General features: G+C 46.1%; 1 protein-coding gene across 5 annotated transcripts in view; it reads right to left on the reverse strand.

The window, feature by feature from the left end:
• LOC137431352 (receptor-type tyrosine-protein phosphatase N2) overlaps positions 1 to 22,107 on the reverse strand; it is a 261,049-nt gene that overhangs the window by 14,278 nt on the left and 224,664 nt on the right. For all 5 annotated transcript variants that reach the window (XR_010985252.2, XM_068122588.2, XM_068122587.2 and 2 more), the window contains 4 exons: positions 22,060 to 22,107; positions 21,684 to 21,803; positions 12,657 to 12,820; positions 477 to 530 (listed from right to left, as the gene is read on the reverse strand). The exon at positions 22,060 to 22,107 is cut by the window's right edge and continues 30 nt beyond it. Coding sequence is in view for 4 of the 5 variants with exons in the window: in XM_068122588.2 (XP_067978689.2) it covers positions 477 to 530; positions 12,657 to 12,820; positions 21,684 to 21,803; positions 22,060 to 22,107 (386 nt within the window). In the remaining variant the exon portion in view is untranslated. The remainder of the gene's footprint in view (positions 1 to 476; positions 531 to 12,656; positions 12,821 to 21,683; positions 21,804 to 22,059) is intronic.

Below are 22,107 nucleotides of genomic sequence, written 5' to 3' on the forward strand. Positions count from 1 at the left end.
GACGCTGACCTTTGACCTTTTGAACAAATTATGAATTTGCCTTCTCCATATTCTCATAAAGCTTTGTACCTTCTAATATAATAACTTCATCTCTGTATTACATTCAATAATTTTACAAAGTTTGATTGAAATCCCTTCAGTGGTTCTTAAATTACCATGGTAACAATAAACCGACAACAGAGGGACAGATGGACGGACAGACACGCACAGAAAAAAACGAAAACGTAATAAATGCCTCTGGCCTACATGTGCGGAGGCCTTAAAATGTACTCGATAATTCAAGTAGAAAGGCTCAACCTGACTACACATGGTCACTTAAAATAAAGGTGTCACGTAAAAAGATGCATTATGTAAATTAGTCATGACTATTAAATGAAGTATTTCTAGCAAAAGATGTTACCATAATGTGTGGATGTCTCAAATTCACTACTTTTGATTGGTTAACATGTATTGTATTATTTGTAAGTTTGACTCACCTGCAGTGGATAGTTACTGGGCAGGATCGACCGCGGTAACACTTGTTCACCTTCCTGTGACACAGACAAACAACCCACGCATAAACAGAGCACAATCCACTCCCCCAGCAGATACAGTCCAGACAAGTACAATTATTCAGACTACACTGATAACGTAGATGTCCGCATTCAGAACAAGACATAATCCTTACTGTCGAACTGTTTCTCAATCATTTTGGCTTTAATTGAGGTTGTCTTCATGACTTAATCTTAACATGAATGATAACAGAAGGAACTACAACGATACTCGGTAGAGCGCATACCTTCACCAGGCTGAACAGTTTAAGTTTTGTATCCCACTGATAGGCCGGATCTGGATTCGGACCTGAACCAAAATTGAATCAGCTTGTCCTTGTCATATCACCAACTCATACATCAAGTTTTGTCACAAGTCGTCCACAACTTTTTAAAATATCATGTTATATATCGCTTTTCACCCGATCCCTCAATGGTGAAGAATAACTTAAAAATTAAATAATTATCGTATCCGAATCCATATTGAGATTTTCACCAAAACCTAATCATTTCGTTCTTGTTACACACCCAACCTCTGTCGCAAATGTCGGCCGAATCCGTCAACTTTTTGAGATATCCTGTTCACAAACAAACAAATAAAACAACAAGACGCCATGCAGAGCACGATACTTGCAAAATCCACCCCCTCGCTACTCCCAAAAAGGATGCCATTGATCCATCAAATTGTCCATTTCATCCAGATTAAAATTGACGATCTCGATCAAAGCTCGGGTCAATAGGATGAAAATTGATGATTTTTCAGATGAAAATTGATGATTTTGGAAGTTTCACATTGAGTTGACCTTTGACCTATTGAACCTCAAAAATAGTTGCTTTCCCAATTCAGCAAGGCGCTATGCAAATGCTGTTAAATTTTCACATCAATCGGATGAAAATTGATGATTTTTCAGATGAAAATTGATGATTTTAGAAGTTTCACCTTGAGTTGACCTTTGACCTATTGAACCTCAAATATAGTTGCTTTCCCAATTAAATGAGGCGCTATGCAAATGCTGTTAAGTTTTCCCATCAATTGGATGAAAATTGACGATTTTTCTGATGAAAATTGATGATTTTAGAAGTTTCACCTTGAGTTGACCTTTGACCTATTGAACCTCAAAAATAGTTGCTTTCCCAATTCAGTGAGGCACTATGCAAATGCTGTTAAATTTTCACATCAATCGGATGAAAATTGATGATTTTTCAGATGAAAATTGATGATTTTAGATGTTTCACCTTGAGTTGACCTTTGACCTATTGAACCTCAAATATAGTTGCTTTCCCAATTAAATGAGGCGCTATGCAAATGCTGTTAAGTTTTCCCATCAATTGGATGAAAATTGACGATTTTTCAGATGAAAATTGATGATTTTAGAAGTTTCACCTTGAGTTGACCTTTGACCTATTGAACCTCAAAAATAGTTGCTTTCCCAATTCAGTGAGGCGCTATGCAAATGCTGTTAAATTTTCACATCAATCGGATGAAAATTGATGATTTTTCAGATGAAAATTGATGATTTTAGATGTTTCACCTTGAGTTGACCTTTGACCTATTGAACCTCAAATATAGTTGCTTTCCCAATTAAATGAGGCGCTATGCAAATGCTGTTAAATTTTCACATCAATCGGATGAAAATTGACGATTTTTCTGATGAAAATTGATGATTTTAGAAGTTTCACCTTGAGTTGACCTTTCACCTATTGAACCTCAAAAATAGTTGCTTCCCCAATTCAGCGAGGCGCTATGCAAATGCTGTTAAATTTTCACATCAATCGGATGAAAATTGATGATTTTTCAGATGAAAATTGATGATTTTAGAAGTTTCACCTTGAGTTGACCTTTCACCTATCGAACCTCAAAAATAGTTGCTTTCCCAATTCAGCGAGGCGCCATGCAAATGCTGTTAAATTTTCACATCAATCGGATGAAAATTGATGATTTTTCAGATGAAAATTGATGATTTTAGAAGTTTCACCTTGAGTTGACCTTTGACCTATTGAACCTCAAATATAGTTGCTTTCCCAATTAAATGAGGCGCTATGCAAATGCTGTTAAGTTTTCCCATCAATTGAATGAAAATTGACGATTTTTCAGATGAAAATTGATGATTTTAGAAGTTTCACCTTGAGTTGACCTTTGACCTATTGAACCTCAAAAATAGTTGCTTTCCCAATTCAGTGAGGCACTATGCAAATGCTGTTAAATTTTCACATCAATCGGATGAAAATTGATGATTTTTCAGATGAAAATTTATGATTTTAGATGTTTCACCTTGAGTTGACCTTTGACCTATTGAACCTCAAATATAGTTGCTTTCCCAATTAAATGAGGCACTATGCAAATGCTGTTAAATTTTCACATCAATTGGATGAAAATTGACGATTTTTCTGATGAAAATTGATGATTTTAGAAGTTTCACCTTGAGTTGACCTTTCACCTATTGAACCTCAAAAATAGTTGCTTTCCCAATTCAGCGAGGCGCTATGCAAATGCTGTTAAATTTTCACATCAATCGGATGAAAATTGATGATTTTTCAGATGAAAATTTATGATTTTAGAAGTTTCACCTTGAGTTGACCTTTGACCTATTGAACCTCAAATATAGTTGCTTTCCCAATTAAATGAGGCGCTATGCAAATGCTGTTAAGTTTTCCCATCAATTGGATGAAAATTGATGATTTTTCAGATGAAAATTGATGATTTTAGAAGTTTCACCTTGAGGTGACCTTTCACCTATTGAACCTCAAATATAGTTGCTTTCCCAATTAAATGAGGCGCTATGCAAATGCTGTTAAATTTTCACATCAATCGGATGAAAATTGATGATTTTTCAGATGAAAATTGATGATTTTAGAAGTTTCACCTTGAGTTGACCTTTGACCTATTGAACCTCAAATATAGTTGCTTTCCCAATTCAGCGAGGCGCTATGCAAATGCTGTTAAATTTTCACATCAATTGGATGAAAATTGATGATTTTTCAGATGAAAATTGATGATTTTAGAAGTTTCACCTTGAGTTGACCTTTGACCTATTGAACCTCAAATATAGTTGCTTTCCCAATTAAATGAGGCGCTATGCAAATGCTGTTAAATTTTCACATCAATCGGATGAAAATTGATGATTTTTCAGATGAAAATTGATGATTTTAGATGTTTCACCTTGAGGTGACCTTTGACCTATTGAACCTCAAAAATAGTTGCTTTCCCAATTAAATGAGGCGCTATGCAAATGCTGTTAAATTTTCACATCAATCGGATGAAAATTGATGATTTTTCAGATGAAAATTGATGATTTTAGAAGTTTCACCTTGAGGTGACCTTTGACCTATTGAACCTCAAAAATAGTTGCTTTCCCAATTCAGCGAGGTACTATGCAAATGCTGTTAAATTTTTAAGTCAATCGGATGAAAATTGATGATTTTAAAGATGAAAAATGACAATTTTAGGATTTCGACCTCAAGATAACCTTTGACGTCAAAATCAATAGGATTTTTCCTTATGTCGAACTCTACCATGTAGTGACGTTTCCTGAAGAACAGTTTGAAATTGAGACCTGTAGGCGATTGACAGACAGACAAACAGACAGACAGAGCAAGACCAACCAATATATTTTAAAATGTTCGATTTTGCAAGTACCGGTAATACAAACAAACAGACAGACAGGGGTGAAAACATAACCTGCATCCACCTTCAGTGGCAGAGATAATAAAGAGGTAATATAGCTGCAGAATATGTATCTATGATTGGATATAGGCCAAAACTATACAACGACATAGGCCTAGAATGGCTGTTTAGCGTCGAACATTTGTCAGACTGCTCGTCTCCCAAGTTAGACATATTTGCTGAGGATGGATAAAGATTGTTCATGCTCAATGACCCAGGGAAAGCTCATCGTGCTTTACTTATTAAAATCGAGCACCACATTGAGAGGCCTTTCATTTCAGTCCAAGAGGGAGGCCGAAGTTATCACGGATTACATGAGTGAAGCAATGCTGCAACGTTGACTCAGACAGGTGTGTGTGTTGTCAGAGTTGTCCTGCATATATTATGCCGCATCACCTGCATTGTGTAGATCGGCATAAAGAGACAGATGTTTGACATGACGTTTGTTTGACAGACGTCTGAAGATGTCCGTGATGGCAACGACAGATTCCGATAATCACTTTTGTGACTATGCAACTGTATTTGGAATGATCAAGCTGCAAATCACAAAAATGATAGCGGCAGCCGTCTTGGCACTGCTCGTCCCATCAGAGTGGAAGATGGTCTTCAGTATTAAATACAATAGTATTCTTTCAGATACATACCTAGCTAGTGCAAGGCCTCATTAATTGCTAAAAATATAACTTACTGCCCCTAACGTGATCTGGAATATGGAAGTCCATGACTGACAACGACGCAGGCAAAGTTAACACGAAAAGCAAGGCACTCCTTGTTGGCACAATCCATTTTTCTGTTTGTCTGCCTGTCCCTTACAATCTTTTATATCTTGAGAACAGAACATTTTAGGGCCACCAAACTGAGTAGGCATAAGGGGGCCAGGGGCCCTATGGAGAGTAATAGGAGGGAGGGGGATCTCTGTAACGGCTTAAGGGATGGGATGGTCACAAAACTTGGTATGGATCGTGTAGGCACCATGGGGTGTTAATGATTGGGAAAAATGAAGTTATTAACATTAACGAGATACCCGTGCTTCACACGGGTGGGAGGCCAGAAGCAAGCAGACAATGCAGATACGGCGAATGCTAAAGCATGAAACCAATAAATTCCACATTCCTGTAGCACCTTCAGTCGCACATCAGACATGGACAGCAAGTTCGTGAAGGACTTCCATGAAAAACGTACCCGTTCGCAAACAAACGGGTACGTTTACATATAGAAACATCGATCGTTGTGTCCGTGGCGAATCTGCATATGGCGATCCGCAAAGATCACGTTTGGAAAGTAGACCATGCCATCACAGCATGTCGTCATTCACTTGAACTCGATATCTCTTTTTTTCATTCCAAACAACATAACTCCAATCACAAATTAATCACAAAATAACCTTTTAACAACATTGTTGATGTTTCCTTCATTGTAAAAACTACCAAGTCAACAGTTAAAAGGATTTTGGGCCGATAGGTGTTACGGCCTTGGCAAGATCGATGGAGACAGCGATCTGTTAGTGTATACACCGCCGAAATAGCTATGTGGAATTCTCTTGGAGAGATTAAACTCACGTCGTTTGAACTTTGGCCGAGGTCATTATTTACTTTTAATGATGTTTATATACGAATCAAAAAGAATACAATTGGTTTTGGGTCATCCTTTCTGCATATCTCGTGGGATTGTGAGTTGGAGAGACGACCGTGATGGCGGGGAGGGGGTTGGCATTCTCTCAAGCAGGGATTCAACCCATATCCTTATAAAAGGTCTTTGTCCGAGGTCACCGAGTCTGATCGGTGCAGCCGTTTGTGCAGCACACCGGAAAATAACGTAATGCGGGAGTCCAAACATGAAAATGATGGAGGCCAAAGCTGAAATTGGAAAAACAATATAGTAAAGCGCGGTGTTACACGCGCTGTTGTAAACAAGGAGGAAGCGGACACGCGGTAATTTGTAAGAGTCTTTATTCAAGAGCTCACTGTAACACTGAACTCTCAGGGCTGCGCGCCCCGTGTATATCGTGAGGCCACGCCTCTCTCCCGGGCATGGCCCACCCCCACTTGGTGTGCGGGGTGATGTCACCACGTCAGTGCTTTCGTGTCCGCCACACGCGCCCCCCCAGAATCCCGGCGCACCTGAAGGGCCAGTTTGCGGGGCAAACGGATGACCCGGCCGAAGCGCCCCCTGGCGACTGGCGGCGTCTGGGATGCAGGGATGCCATCTGGGATGCCTCCGGCTGCCCCTGGGATGGGTGCAGGACCGGGGGGCGGCGGGGCTGGGCGGTGTCGGGGGTCCGCCCGCAGGGGGGCGGCCCCGACGCGGGGGTAGGGCCAATGGCGGTGGATGGTCCACGTCGAGGTGGGCCGGCTTGAGGCGGTCCACAGAAACGCGGTCAGGAGTACCGCCGATGTCCAGGGTGAAGTGCTTCACCCCGGTCTCCAGCACACGGAAGGACCCGTCGTATGGGGGCCGCAGTGGTGTCCGGTGGGCATCATGGCGGACGAAGACGTACTCCGCCGTGCGAAGCTCCGGGGCGACGTGCGTCGGTGGGTGCCCGTGGCGTGCCGTTGGCACCGGGGCGAACCTCTGGGCGGTCTCCTGCAGAGCGGAGCGGAGCGGACCATGGTGCCGTGGAGTCGGGGAGGAACTCGCCCGGCACCCGCAGCGGTTGCCCGAAGACCAACTCCGCCGCGGATGCGCGCAGGTCCTCCTTGGGCGCCGTCCGGAGGCCCAGCAGGACCCAGGGGAGCCTGTCGACCCAGCCGCCGTCGCGGAGGGTGGCCCGGAGCGCGGCCTTCAATGAGCGGTGAAATCGCTCACACAGGCCGTTAGCCTGGGGGTGGTAGGCCGTGGTTCAGTGCAGAGGGACCCCGAGCCCCTGCGCGACCGCCCCCCAGAGCTCCGAGGTGAACTGGGGGCCGCGGTCGGACGAGATGTCTGAGGGGGCGCCGAACCGGGCGACCCAGGTGGCGATGAAAGCCTGCGCGACGTCCGCCACCATCGTCGACGCCAAGGGCACGGCCTCCGGCCACCGGGTGGTGCGGTCCACCATGGTGAGGACGTGGGTGAAACCCCGCGAGGGGGGCAGAGGTCCCACCGGGTCCACGTGGACGTGGTCAAACCGGCGTTCCGGCACCGTAAACGGGGCCAACGGGGCCTGGGTGTGCCGGTGCACCTTGGCGCGCTGGCACGCGAGGCACGTCCTGGCCCAGCCGCGGACGGCCTTCCGGAGGCCATGCCAGACGAATTTGTCGGCGATCAACCTTTGGGAGGCCCTCGCGCCCGGGTGGGACAGGCCGTGGATGGCGTCAAACACCTGGCGCTGCCAGCCCGCGGGCACGATGGGGCGAGGCCGCCCGAGGGAGACGTCGCACAAGAGGGCCGCGCCCGCGCCATCGAACGGCACCTCGGTGACGCGGAGGCCCGTGACGGCGGTCCGCAAGGCCTGGACGTCGCGGTCAGTGGCCTGGTCCGCTGCCATCTGGGCATAGTCGATGCCGAGGTGGACTGCGTGGGCGACGGCCCGGGAAAGGCAATCCGCCACCGGGTTGTCCTTCCCCGCGACATGCCAGATGTCTGTCGTGTACTCGGACACGGCCGAGAGGTGACGCTGCTGCAGGGCCGACCACGGCTCGGTGACCTTGCCCATCGTGAAGATCAGCGGCTTGTGGTCGACGAAGGCCGTAAACGCACGGCCCTCGAGCAGATGGCGGAAGTGCCTGACCGCCAAGTGAAGCCCGAGCAACTCGCGGTCGAAGGTACTGTAACAGCGTTCGGGCGGGCGAAGCTGCCGGCTAAAGAACGCCAGCAGTTGCCAAGCTCCACGCACCCATTGCTCGTGCACCGCGCCCACCGCGTAGTCCGAGGCGTCGGTGGTGAGGGCGATCAGTGCATCGGGCGCCGGGTGCGCGAGCATGGTGGCGTTAGCCAAGGCGAGCTTCGCGCCCGTGAACGCCGCGTCCATCTGCTCGGTCCAGGCAACGTCGCCTTTGCCCGGCTTACCTCGGAGAGCTTCGTACAGGGGGCGCAGGAGCTGGGCGATACGGGGCAGGAACCGATGGTAACAGTTCACCATGCCCAGGAACTCCTGCAGCCCCATGATCGTGCGGGGGCGCGGAAACCCCTTCACCGCCCTCCACCTTGGCCGGCAGGGGGACGGCTCCGAGCCTGGTGACGCGGTGCCCCAGAAAATCGATTTCGGCGATGCCGAACCGGCACTTTGCGGGGTTCACAATCGGGCCATGCTGGCCCAGGCATTCGAAGAGCGTGCGGAGGTGGTGTAGGTGCTCTTCGCGGGACGCGCTGGCGACGAGGATATCGTCCAGGTAGACGTATACAAAATCCAAGTCACGCAGGATGCTGTCCATCAGCCGCTGGAACGCCTGAGCCGCATTCTTCAGACCGAAGGGCATCCGCAGGAATTCGAAGATTCCGAACGGCGTGATGACCGCCGTCTTCGGGACGTCCTCCGGCCTGACGGGGACCTGATGGTAGCCGCGTATGAGTTCCACCTTCGAGAAGAAGGACATGCCCGCCAAACGGGTGGAAAAGTCCTGAATGTGGGGGACGGGGTAGCGGTCGGGGGTGGTGGCGTCATTGAGACGGCGATAGTCCCCGCACGGTCGCCATCCCCCACCGGGCTTCGGCACGATGTGCAGCGGCGATGCCCAAGCACTCTCCGAGCGCCGTACGATGCCGAGTCGCTCCAGGGTAGCGAACTCCGCTTTTGCTACCGCCAGCTTCGTCGGCTCGAGGCGGCTTGCCCGGGCGTAGACCGGTGGCCCGACGGTGGGGATGTGATGGGCCACCCCGTGCTTGACGGCCCCCGCCGAGAAGGTGGGCCGCGTGAGGGCCGGGAAGTCGGCGAGGAGGCGGGTGAATTCGTCCGCTGCCGGAAGCGTACAGATCAACGTGGCCGGAACCGAACCGTTCAGCAAGCCGCTTGGCAAGCCGCTCGGTGAGCCGCTCAGTGAGCTGCTCGACGAGCTGGGCAGCGCACAAGCGAGCGAGCTGAACGTCTCGGCCTGGACAAGACATCTGTGCTTTACGTCGACCAGGAGCCCATTGGCGCACAGGCAGTCCGCGCCAAGCAATGCCATGGGCACGTCGGCGGTGACGAACGACCATCGGAAAACCTGTCCTCCGAACCGCAGAGAGAGGCAGCGTTTTCCGTACGTACGGATGGGCGTCCCGTTCGCGGCAAGCAGCGCGGGGCCCCTGCCCGCGGCGTGCTTGTCCGACGTACCGGCAGGAACGACACTCACCTGCGCTCCCGTGTCGCACAGGTAACGGCGCCCGGATAAGGTGTCCGTTATGAACAGCAGGCTGCTCGAACGGCCGGCGCTCATCGCCACTATTGAGCGCCGGCCCGGGCGTTTCCCGACCTGTTGAAGGAGCATGGCGGATGACACTGTCGAGCCTCGTGGCCGAACTTGGCGTGGAACCAGCACCAGGTGGTGGAGCTGGAGGAGTGCGGCTGGCTCCGCCAGGCCGGTGGAGTTGGCGGTTTTCCCCGCGGTGGCAGTTTTCGCCGCGGCGGTGGGCGGGGCGTGGCGGTGGCCACGAGGTGCGTATCAGCATGCTGCGTATGCTGTGTAAGCTGATGCTGTGGATCAGCATCATCAGCAGCATCAGCCTCGAGGTACGTGACGGCCGCACCGACTCTCGCCCGCGTGTCCGAAACCGCGAAGTACCTGTCCGCCTCGGCGGCCAATGCTCGGGGTTCCGTTAGCATGGTCCCGGCCAACGCAAGGCGTACCTGTGCTGGAAGTTGGCGACGGAAAAACGCCCGGAATAGAGAACCAGGGGCTTCGTCGCCCAACAGTGACAGCATATGGTCCATTCGGACCGATGGGCACGTGTCGCCGAGCTAGGGGAGATCCAGGAGGTGGTCGGCCCGTGCGTCCTCCGTGAGGCCGAACGTGGCTAGGAGCAGCCGCTTGAGTGCCTCGTACTTGTGGCCGTCCGGTGGGTGGCGAAGGACGGACACAACTCGAGCGGCCGTGCCGGGCCCGAGGGAGGCGACGACGTGGCAGTAGCGCGTGTCGTCGTTGGTGAGGCGCCGAAGCTGAAACTGGGCTTCGGCTTGGATGAACCAAACTTCGGCCTGGGCCTCCCAAAATTCGGGAAGTTTAACCGACATCGCGTTGTTGGGCATGGCAATGGCGTCATGTTTGGAAGGATCGCTACGGCAGATCCAACGTCGAGGGTCACCAGTAAAGCGCGGTGTTACGCGCGCTGTTTGTAAACAAGGAGGAAGCGGACAACGCGGTAATTTGTAAGAGTCTTTATTCAAGAGCTCACTGTAACACTGAACTCTCAGGGCTGCGCGCCCCGTGTATATCGTGAGGCCACGCCTCTCTCCCGGGCGTGGCCCACCCCCACTTGGTGTGCGGGGTGATGTCACCACGTCAGTGCTTTCGTGTCCGCCACAATAGCCTATTTTACTCCAAGAGATCCCAGGATTACCCACCCAAAATATCGTTGTGATCGGTTCAGCCGTTTTTGCAGTACCTTCGAACGGACGGACGGACAGACAGACAGACGGACGGACAGACATTTGGTGAATTGTAGTAAGATAAATAGATTTTGAGATTTTAGGTTGGATTTGGGGAAAGGACAATGTATTAACTGCTTTAATTGATCTTGACCAAACTTTTCAAGGATAATGTGGGCTCCATGGTGAGGAATGGGACTGTTCCTAAACACTGAGTGCATTTGACGTGGAAGAGATGTTGAGTAATTCTACAATCGATGTATTCAAAATGTATCGTTTGTGGAACCTTTAACGCACCAGTTTTTCGACAGGGCTGGCAGGATGGCCTAGAATAGAGGTACACACACTTGTCTCAGTGCTGTCTAGCCTGTGTTTGAACCCTGACCCATCTATAAACTGTTATCCTGGTGACGCACAGGTTGGGTGATTCATCAATGGGTGTGCAGTCCCTCAGATGGAGATTAAGCTGGTGCGTCTCGTCTGTCAGCATTAGTTGGTGGACCTTAAAGATCCCACAGTATCCTTTGTGAATTGTAGATGAGCTATCGCCGGTACCACGAAAAAAAAATACCAATTCCTGCTCACTCTGTCAGAGTGGCGACTCGCACAGGATTGCAACCCAAGGCAACAAACTGCTTCAGCAGAACCGACGCTCTATATAATATGGTACATCATGATGATGATGAATGTCAGTTTTATTTTCAAACTCCAACCGCAATGATAATGACATAGTACAACCCACAAGTTGTCAATGCCAAATTATGAACAGCAGTTACGTAAGCTGGCTCCCCAGAAAGCCCTAACAGTTTAGGGTAGGTGAACGCATTACACATGGGAGTCAGGTGTAACCCCTGATGGAAGAAATGCATCTATGCTAAGGCACAGGTGTATCGATGATGTGGGGCCCATGCATATTAAGGCAGGAGTTTGTAATTTGGTCATGGTGTCGGCAATAGCTCACCTACTCTTCGTGAAGGGTACTATGGAATCTTTAAACTCCACCAACTAATGTTGGCAGATGGGATTCCCAGTTTAACATCCACCATCTGAGGGACGGCACACACTTTGATGCCTCTCCCTGCCTGGATGACAATTTATAGCTGGGTCGACATTCAAACCCAGGTAGATTGCTTGGAGGAGAAATCACACATGTCTTGGGCTCTGGGCTATCCTGCCATCTCATCATCAAGTGGAAACCTTACCTGAGATGCATAAGTTAGATCAAGATTGGTGCATGCAACAACAATTCTAAGAACAAGGAAGTTGGATAATTTTGAGAGAAATGCAACACAGCATCTTGGGATTATGAGAAGTAAGAGGGTTGGGGTTAGGGTTAGGGTTAGGGCCCGAGTTGTTGTTTGTGGTTAGTTGTTAACCCAATTGGTTAGTTGGCCCTAACCCTAACCCTAATCGAATTAATCCTAACCTAATCTTTTCTACCCCCATTAATTCACCCCAGATCCACTTTTTTGAAATACCGACTTCTTTCCTGGAAGTCCTAGCAGTGTCCATATGTTTGTTTTTTTTGTTTTTTGTTTTTTACCTCTCCCACCCATCCCCCTCCCCCCCTCCCCCCTTCCCATGCTTCCTCCCCCCAAGCCCTTTCCTCCCACAGATCTCCCGATGTCCCTGCTCTCCATCTTGTCTCCCGCTCCCTTTATCATATGTTTTATGTTTCAGTTTGTCTTTTTGTGATCAATGTGATCAATTTCATCTTGTCTCTTACACGAGCCTCGATCTTGTATACAAAAAAAGAAAAGAAAAAAAAAGAGGGTAAGATTAAACAGCGAAATTATCATAACAATATTGGTGATCTCTAAAAGCAAAGTCTTAACGAAAAATGAAATGTGGATCGCATGTTTGATGGACCTTCAAGGTACTGCAAAGTAATTATAATCTTTATGATTACACCACCATTTTTGCAACTGCAATTTCATCGTTACGCTGTTCTGCACCACCTTAGGTGAGCAAAGGAAACCACCTTCGGAAATCGAGCAGGGATCGTGTGGAGGGTACTCCGTGGTCTGACCAGCTCAGGTAGTGAAACTGCGTCACAGTCCGGGTCTCTCCTGAACGAAGGTTCTTCAGGTAGAAGCTTCGTACGAGGTAATCCTCACACCAGATGTGCTCGGAAACCAAGTTTACCTGTAGCACCGATGAGGAGGGAGCAAGCAGTGTCATGATAATCCCTGAAAGTCTCTCATATCGTCTACAAGCACAGAAATTCACCGATATAGGTAGCATATAAAATTGCAAAACGAGACAAGAAAAAGTCAAACAGAAATGAAAATGTAAGAATGTTCGCGAGTCTTATCTTTAGAAATTCCAATTATTTTACTTTATATCTATCGGTTGCTGGAGTGAGATGTGCATGGAAGAAGTTTCGGGAACTGAGTGTCGTGCTGACGAGAAGGGGAGTGTCGTTGAAGCTGAAGGGAAAGGTGTATGCTGCATGTGTGAGAAGTGTTATGATTTATGGGAGCGAGACATGGGTAATGAACGTAGAGCAGCAACGAAGGCTGGAACGGGTGGAAATGCGAATGGTTCGGTGGATGTGCGGAGTATCGTTGAGAGAGGAAGACAAATGATGAATTGCGAAAGATGATGGGAATAGAGCCTGTGATGGATGCTGTGAAGAGGAACAGGTTGAGATGGTTTGGTCATGTGTTGAGGAAGGATGAAAGTGACTGGTTGAGAAGAGTGATGGAAATGAATGTAGAAGGAAGTAGAGGATGGGGAAGACCGAGAAAGACTTGGCTAAAGATGGTCGAAGAAGAAATGCTGGCAAGGGGTTTAACAAGGAGAGATGCAGAAATTAGGGCAAAATGGAGAAGATTGTTATGGGGACCGCAAGGTTAACCCCCGCTCTAGCAGGGAAAATGGTCTTAAAATGCCTGTTGTTGTTGTTACTTTATTTCTTCCCTTTTTTGACTTTGACTGCAAATTTCTGTGTGCAACGAGATCTTGTACAACCGATACCAGGATATATGGCTAAGCACACTGTTTAATAAGACTATTGATTAGTGTTACGTGCTCCTCCCCAATCCCCTTTTCACGGTGTACCTCCGAGCCCCGAGAGGAGTCACGGCAGAAAAATGTGTTATTCTGTATGTCAAAGGTCAATGGTGGAGCCACACCAATTGTTACCAACAAACAAATATTGTATTAAGATCACACAAGAATAACAGTACAACAATAATAGTAATCAAAAGTACAATCTATATATATCCTATGATGGTACCATCAGTTTCATAATATATAACTCACTGTGCTCCAAGTGAGTGAAACAAGAACATTCCCAATGTCACTATTCCCGGCTTCCAGCCCAAGTCGAGCCGCTCCAGCGATCGTCAGAACGATGTCCAATCGAGACCAGAATCCCATTTGGTTGACAGTCACAGTCACACAGCCAAAGCTGCGCAAAGGTGCCCTCAAGGCGACTGGGAAATCCAAAGGCGCCCTCCAGGCGACTGGGAAATCACACCCTCGGGTATGGACGTTTCACGGCTCACAGTCGGCGAACCGCAAATTAATCTTCAAAATCCACGTTACACACACCCACACCAGATAAACGTCTGAATGCGGTGAAAACGGCTGAAGCAAAGCAAAGAAACCTTGCGCGACGCGCAAAGCACGCGAGTCAAAATGGCCGACGGCCCGTACTCGAGACGTAACGGCACGATGATGATTTTCCTCGGAATCAACTGCCAAAAACCTGACACACAGGTTGATCTGTCACAGCGACAACAACTCTGTCGCAGAAATCCCTTTCCTGGGAAACCCAAAGTTCGCTAGTGACTCCCGTTTGCAAACGTTTGCTCAGGACCGTGAAACAGTTCGGGTTCTTGTCCGACTCACTCGCTCCGCCTTCTTTTTTTCTTCTTCCTCTTCGTCATCGTCCGGTTCCCGATCCGGTTTCCGGTTTCTTTTAACACTAACTTTTTCACCTTTTGAAAACAGTTCATAAACAATAAACCTATTGAAAACAATAATAGTACATGGAATCAAAAATGTTTACAGTGGATGAAAACCACAACAACAGAAGTGACGAATCCGTAACAATTAGTTTACTTTTATTTATACTTTCATAAATCACAATTTTGATCATTGCACAGCCGACAAAAAGTTGTCCACTGTGCAGTAATCAAATAATTGTGCTTTTGAATGATCCGTTTCCCAACCACGGTGGCATAATGGTTGAGCGCGTCCGCTCTGAGTATGGTAGGTCGGGAGTTCAAATGCCATCCAAGTCATACCAAAGACTTCAAAAATGCGACCTGCTGCTTCTTGCTTGGCATTCAGCATTTAAAGGATTAGAGTATGGACAAACAACCATTGATTGGTGATAATAGAACAGGCTTTGATGGGCCTAATAGCATCCTCGTGCATTGAAGCCCCTCATAAGGAAGTCCTTACTAGCCCGTCCCCCGCGGGGTTTTGCAATTACTACTGTGTTTGTGTTTCTGTCTGGGCACTAACTTTTTTACCATTTGAACTTTTGCCAACAAAATTTCAAAAAGCTTTATTATGAGAATTTGGAGAAGAAAAATCAATAATTTGGTCAAAAGGTCAAAGGTCGACATCACCTAAAATCATCGATTTTCATCCGATTGACCGGAAATTTAAGAATTCGCACATTACGTCACTGAACTGGTTCACCAATCAAAATCTTGAAGCCAATTGTTTCTTTTAGATCAAAAGGTCAAAGGTCAAGGTTGCATAAAATATCAATATGTCAGTCATATCAATATGTCAGCGACCCAATTCATCGACTTTAACCTGTGTTCTATCAAGAAGGTCAAAGGTCGAGGTCACAAAATCGTCAATTTCCATCTGATTGGCTTGGAATTTTAGCAGGGTTCGCAAATTTTGTCACTGAAGCATATGGCTGTTGAGGGGCCCATGAGAAAAAGCCACATTTTTGTCATATTGGGTCAGATATTAGGCGGTGAAAAAGTCAAGGTCGCCTAAAATTGTCAATATTTTTGTATTTTTTTTTAGCTGCTTTCGTCATGCTTAACATACGTAAGAAGTCCGAATACAAAGTGGACGTGGGTGGGCTTTGCACTTTCAGATGCTTTCTAGTTATGATTAGAATCAGTCGTGGCTAGTAGAGTTCAGACAAAGGTGGCTTGAAGGCCAGGTGACATTAAACCAATTTGATTTGACTGAGTGACATATTGCAGCACTATGATAACATGTACAAAGTAAGTTTTAAAAGTTTTCCATGTAATGAGCAAGAATTAAAAAATTGTCTACTGTGCAATGATAAAATAATTGTGCTTTTGATTGATCCTGACTTTGCCTCAAATTAAAGATGCAGGGCAATTGTACTGGGTGGTCCATAAGTATTATTACTGCCATGTACTTACCTTACTGAACCTTTTATGCCTTCGCCGACGAAGTTGCCGGAGGCATTATGTTTTCAGGTTGTCGGGCTGTCCGTCTGTCCGTCCATCCTTGATAGGTTTTCGTTACCGCGATAACTTGAGAACGGCTGAAGAGATCTTAGTCAAAGTTGGTGCGGGTATGTTTAATTAGGTAAAGATGAACTGATTAGATTTTGGGGTCACAACGTCAAATGCCAAAGGTGGTCAGAGGTCATGTTAGGTAAAAATCCTGTTACCGCGATAACTTGTGAACCAGTGATGGGATTCTGACCAAATTTGGTACAGTTATGTAGAATGATGTAAAGATGAACTGAGTGGATTTTGGGGTCAAGATGTCAAAGGTCAAAGGTCAAAGTCTGCAATATGCCTATTGTACTGGGTGGTCCATAAGTGGGTGGTCCATATTGTACTGGGTGGTCCATAAAGTCTATAACTTGAGAACGAACGGCTGGAGTGATCTAATTCAAACTTGGTACAGGTATATATAATGATGTAAAGATTAACTTCTTAGATTTTGGGGGCAAAGGTCAAAGTTTGTAATAGGTCTATAACTTGAGAACAGCAGAAGTTATCAAGTTCAAACTAGGGACAGATATGTATAATGATGTAAAGATGAACTGATTAGATTTTGGGGTCAAGAGGTCAAAGGTCAAAGTCTGTAATACGTCTATAACTTGAGAAAGGCTAAAGGGATCTAATTCAAACTTGGTACAGAAATGTATAACGATGTAAAGATTAAATGATTAGATTTTGGGGTCCCAACGTCAAAGGTCAAAGGCCAGAGGTCATGGCAAGTAAAAATGTGATAACTTGTGAACAGCTGAAGGGATTGAAATTAAAACTTGGTACAGGTATGTACAGTCACGTGAAAAAGTAAGTACACCCCATGTACAGTTTTGACTTTTTCAACATATTTCAACATACAGCTATTTGATCTTCATTTCAACAATATTGATAGATAAAGGTGATATAATATAACAAATATCATGAAACATTTACATTTTGTAGTCCATTGTATAATTTAAATAAACATGAATGCAAATTTCGCATGTGGAAAAAGTAAGTACACCCCGACATTTATCACTACTTCAAATACCTAAAATTAGAATCAGGTGCACCAGCTCAGGTGCAAATGAGTAGAACATCGTTAGAGAGGATCTTGGAGGAACCTGTCTTATTTAAACCTCAGACATTTAGTTTGGTTTGCTCTTTGTTGTTGAAGTGTGCGGCGTCACCATGCCTAGATCAAAAGAGCTCTCTGAGGCCTTCAGATAGAAGGTTATAGATGCCTACGAGTCTGGGAAGGGATTTAAAAAGATCTCCAAACAATTTGAAATCTATCATTCGACTGTCCGGAAGATCATCTACAAGTGGAGAAGATTCCAAACAACCGCCAACTTGTTCAGGCCAGGCCGCCCCAGCAAGTTCAGCCCGAGAGCAGACCGCAAGATGCTGATAGAAGTCTCTAAGAACCCCAGAATGTCATCACGGGACCTACAGGTAGCAGGTAGCTCTTGCCACTGTTGATGTCAAAGTGCACGAGTCTACCATTAGAAAGAGGCTGCACAAATTTGATCTACATGGGAGGTGTGCCAGGAGGAAACCTTTGCTGTCCAGAAACAACATCAGGGTTAGACTAAAGTTTGCCAATGAACACCTAGGCAAAGACCAGCACTTCTGGAACAATGTGCTCTGGACAGATGAGTCAAAGGTAGAGCTATTTGGCCACAGTACCAGAAGACATGTTTGGCGAAAACCAAAGACAGCATTTGAGCACAAGAACCTGATACCAACTGTAAAGCATGGTGGTGGAAATATTATGGTTTGGGGCAGCTTTGCTGCATCAGGGCCTGGGCAGCTCACCATCATATAATCCACTATGAATTCTTCATTGTACCAGAGGGTGCTTGAGGATAATGTGAGGCCATCTGTCGTAAAGTTGAAGCTCAACCGAAGGTGGACCTTGCAACATGACAATGACCCTAAACATACCAGTAAATCCACCAAGGAATGCCTGAAAAGAAAGAAATGGAGGGTTCTGGAATGGCCAAGTCAAAGCCCGGATCTAAATCCCATCGAGATGTTGTGGGGGGATTTGAAACGAGCTGTGCATGCAAGAAACCCCTCAAACATCGCACAGCTGAAAGAATTCTGCATGGAGGAGTGGGCAAAAATTTCTCCCAGTCGATGTCAGAGACTGGTAGACAGTTATAAGAAACGCTTACTTGAGGTTGTTTCTGCCAAAGGGGGCAATACCACCTATTAGAGCCAAGGGTGTACTTACTTTTTCCACATGCGAAATTTGCATTTATGTTTATTTAAATTATACAATGGACTACAAAATGTAAATGTTTCATGATATTTGTTATATTATATCACCTTTATCTATCAATATTGTTGAAATGAAGATCAAATAGCTGTATGTTGAAATATATTGAAAAAGTCAAAACTTTACATGGAGTGTACTTACTTTTTCACGTGACTGTATAATGATGTAAACATGAACTGGTTTAATTTTGGGGTCAAGAGGTAAAAGGTCAGACGTCATGTCAGGTAGAAATGTGATAACTTGCAAACAGATGAATGGATTTATATCAAACTTGGTACAATATGTATAATGATGTAATAATATAGGCAGAGACATATCAGTCGACGACGTGAAGTTGAAGCGTGTTCTGGTTTTTCCAATGATAAGAGGTGTAATGTCATATACTGACAACAACACCATAACAACTAACAGGAGATGCAACACAACATGGCCTCATTAGAGGCCACACACACACAAATTAAACAATGATGATCATCATTTAATTTGTGTGTGGCCTCTCATGTGCCAATGTGCTCACTAACACATGATGTTCCACAGTGTTGCCATTCGTGTGCATCACTGTCATAAAGTGTAATGCAACAACTAGCAACAACAACTAAGAATAGTAGTATTTGCTACCATAGGGAAACAAGACATATGGACAATGCTGTGCACAACTCCGAGGCTCTTCTGCCAGCCCAAGTAAACAATGTATATCGGATTTGGATTTGCACCTGGAATTCCAGCATCATGAGTGAATTCTAAGCAGGTAAGTTTAAAAATAAAATAGAATTAAATAGCAGCTTCAGCTGACATCAAGTATTATTTGAATAAAAGCATAATATAAATAATATAAATAATATAAATGCATAATGCATAATATAAATCTAACCAAGAATAAAGCCGTTAAAAGTTTTTAAAAAACAACTATTCAGCACGTAAAGAAAAAAGTTTGTACAAACCGGTAGAGGACATTGAAGACAAACAAACAAGCTAACTAGATGACAAGATTTTCATCACATTTTTATCAGATGTAAGAAATGATGGAAGATTTTTGTAAGGATTCTGCTTCGTCTCGATAAGGTGAATTTGGGGAAAGCTCGACCTCGGTCAGAATGCTCGGAAAGCAAGTGAAGCCCCTCCATTGATTTTCATTCTCACTGGTCTTTGTGCTTTCCAGAAAATGCACGTGACTTTTAAAAACGAGCATGCACAGGCATTTGATTGGCTCTGCTGCCGTTTGGACCTACCTCCTATGTGGTTAGCCCTGGAAAAAATAAAATTACATTTGGAGGCTAATAAGGAAGGTCTAACTTAAGGGGCAATCAAATTAGGACTTTCACCGATGCAATCACTTTTGGTATATATGAGGGCCATTCAATAAGTAACCTTAAAATGGTGATATAACTTCGAGAATGTGATGTGTGTAGTTGCAGACCACATATGTTATATCTCGAGGTAAGAGTCATCTTTTGCCTGTTTTAGATCTGGCAACATTGAGAGTATGACATCAGTAGTGCAGTTCCAAGATGGCGGCTCCCTTATGAGCATGACCAGGGAGGAGCAACGTCCTGTCATCCGTTTCTTGGGAAGTGAGGTGGTGAATCCCGAGTGAAATCCATCGCAGAATGAAGATGCAATATTATGATGCATATTTATCGCTGCAGCAGGTGTACGACTGGGACAGGAAGTTTAAAAGTGGAGTGTCCAGTGTGGCAGACGCTGCTCGCTCGGGCCGGCTTCACACTGCCCGACACACCAGAAATGGTTTCAGGAGTTGAGCGCGTGCTAAGGGAAAACCGTCACCATTATGCTGGATGAAGTGGTCTCCGAATTGAACATTAGCCATGGTTCAGCACACCATATCATTCACAACGTGCTGGGGTTCCGCAAAGTGTCTGAAAGGTGGGTGCCTGGACAACTCACACCCGAACTGAAAGAACGGTGAGTGGACGCTTGTGAATAACTTCTGCAACATTACGAAACAGAAGGCGACGCTTTCTTCCAGCACGTAGTGACTGGGGACGAAGCTGGGTCCACTACTTTCAGCCAGAAACGAAGAGAGCAAGCAAAGAGTGGCGCCATTCAACTTCACCAAAGCCCAAACAATTCCGCACACAGCCGTCCGCTGGAAAAGTGATGCTGACGATCTTCTGGGATAGCCGAGGCCCACTTGAAGAGCATTACATGCCCAGAAAGACCACAGTCACCAGTGCATCATACTGCGACCTCCTTAAAAATCATCTGAAACCAGCAATCAGATCAAAACGTCTTGGACTACTCGCTACCGGTGTTTTGCTGCAGCATGACAATGCTCGGCCCTGGTGTTGGCTTAGGGTGTTTGCAAGGGTGTTTATCCCTGGTGTTGGCTTAGCGGTTAGGGTGCCGGCTTGGGATCCTAGGATCCTGGGTTCGAATCCCGGTCCATCGCTGAATTAACACCAGGGGGGTTGACTCAGCCTGTCATCCTTCCGAGGTCGGCAAATTGAGTACCAGCTTGCTGGGATGAATGATCCCGGTGTGTACCCCGGTTTAGAATAGGTGCCCCGTATCCCTGCGCATCGTAAGAGCGTGACCAAGGGTTGGCGTCAGGAAGGGCATCCGGCCATAAAAACATTGCCTCAAACAGGGAACCATGATTGTCATGGGGCCCGCAAGGCTAACCCCCGCTCTAGCGGGGAAAATGGCCTTAAAACGATCATTCATTCATTTCATATGACAATGCTCGGCCCCATACTGCCAGTGCTACAGCTGCAACAATCGAGGACCTGCATTTTGAGTGTCTTCCTCATCCACCCTACTCGCCGGACCTCACCCCTTCGGATTACCACATCTTTGGGCCACTTAAAGAGGCGCTTGGTGGAACCACTTTCCGATCCGACCAAGAGACGGCGCACGAATGGCTACACAAGCAGCCAAAATATTTTTTTCTACAGGAATCCAGGCCTTAGTAAAGCGCTGGAAAAATGCATTGAACACAATGGAGATTATGTTGAAAAATAACATAGTTGTTACACACGTACATGCAATAAACAAGTTGTGAAAAATATTTTAAGGTTACTTATTGACTGCCCCTCGTAAAATTGAGTCAGGCCTTAATAACTGTGTTAATTCTATGAGGCTGAAGAAAATTAAATAAATTCGTTATTGAATTAATCTATGTTTATCAGGGTGACTGCATGCTGGGTGGGAATGATTAAGTGGTTTCTGCCCATATAGCCCATTATTATATGCTCCCCCTAATCATAATCCTTTTTTTTTGGTTTTTACTTCTCTTCCCATTCCTTTCACTGTTGTTGGACATGGTCACCTCGTAAATGTGGTAGACAGTAGACCCTTCGTCTGGCCAGTAGCACTGTGACTGGCGAACACCATTTTCACATAAAGGAGTAAGCATCACGATGACAACACAACCACTTTCCCACACCATCTGCCGGCACAGCATGACAAACACACATCAAACCTGGTCTCAATTTATCAAGGTTCATGCTGACTTACAGTATAAGCCAATATGCACCTGAATAAGTGTTTCAGGCATCATGAGCTTTACTTAGTGTACTTCCTCATTACTTTTTCACGTTTAGGTTATGAGATACCAGCTAGCTATTATATTCCAGTGCTTCACACAATGTCCTCATACGTTTCCATAACTCTTCTAATTTCATTTTCGGAGTACCGGTCCATACCTGCCAAAAGTCAGGTACGGTGTGAAGGAGAGGACCCTGTGTTGCAAT

This window comes from Myxine glutinosa, chromosome 7 (genome assembly GCF_964187855.1).
Source record: "Myxine glutinosa chromosome 7, kmMyxGlut1.1, whole genome shotgun sequence".
Classification (NCBI taxonomy): Eukaryota; Metazoa; Chordata; class Myxini; order Myxiniformes; family Myxinidae; genus Myxine; species Myxine glutinosa.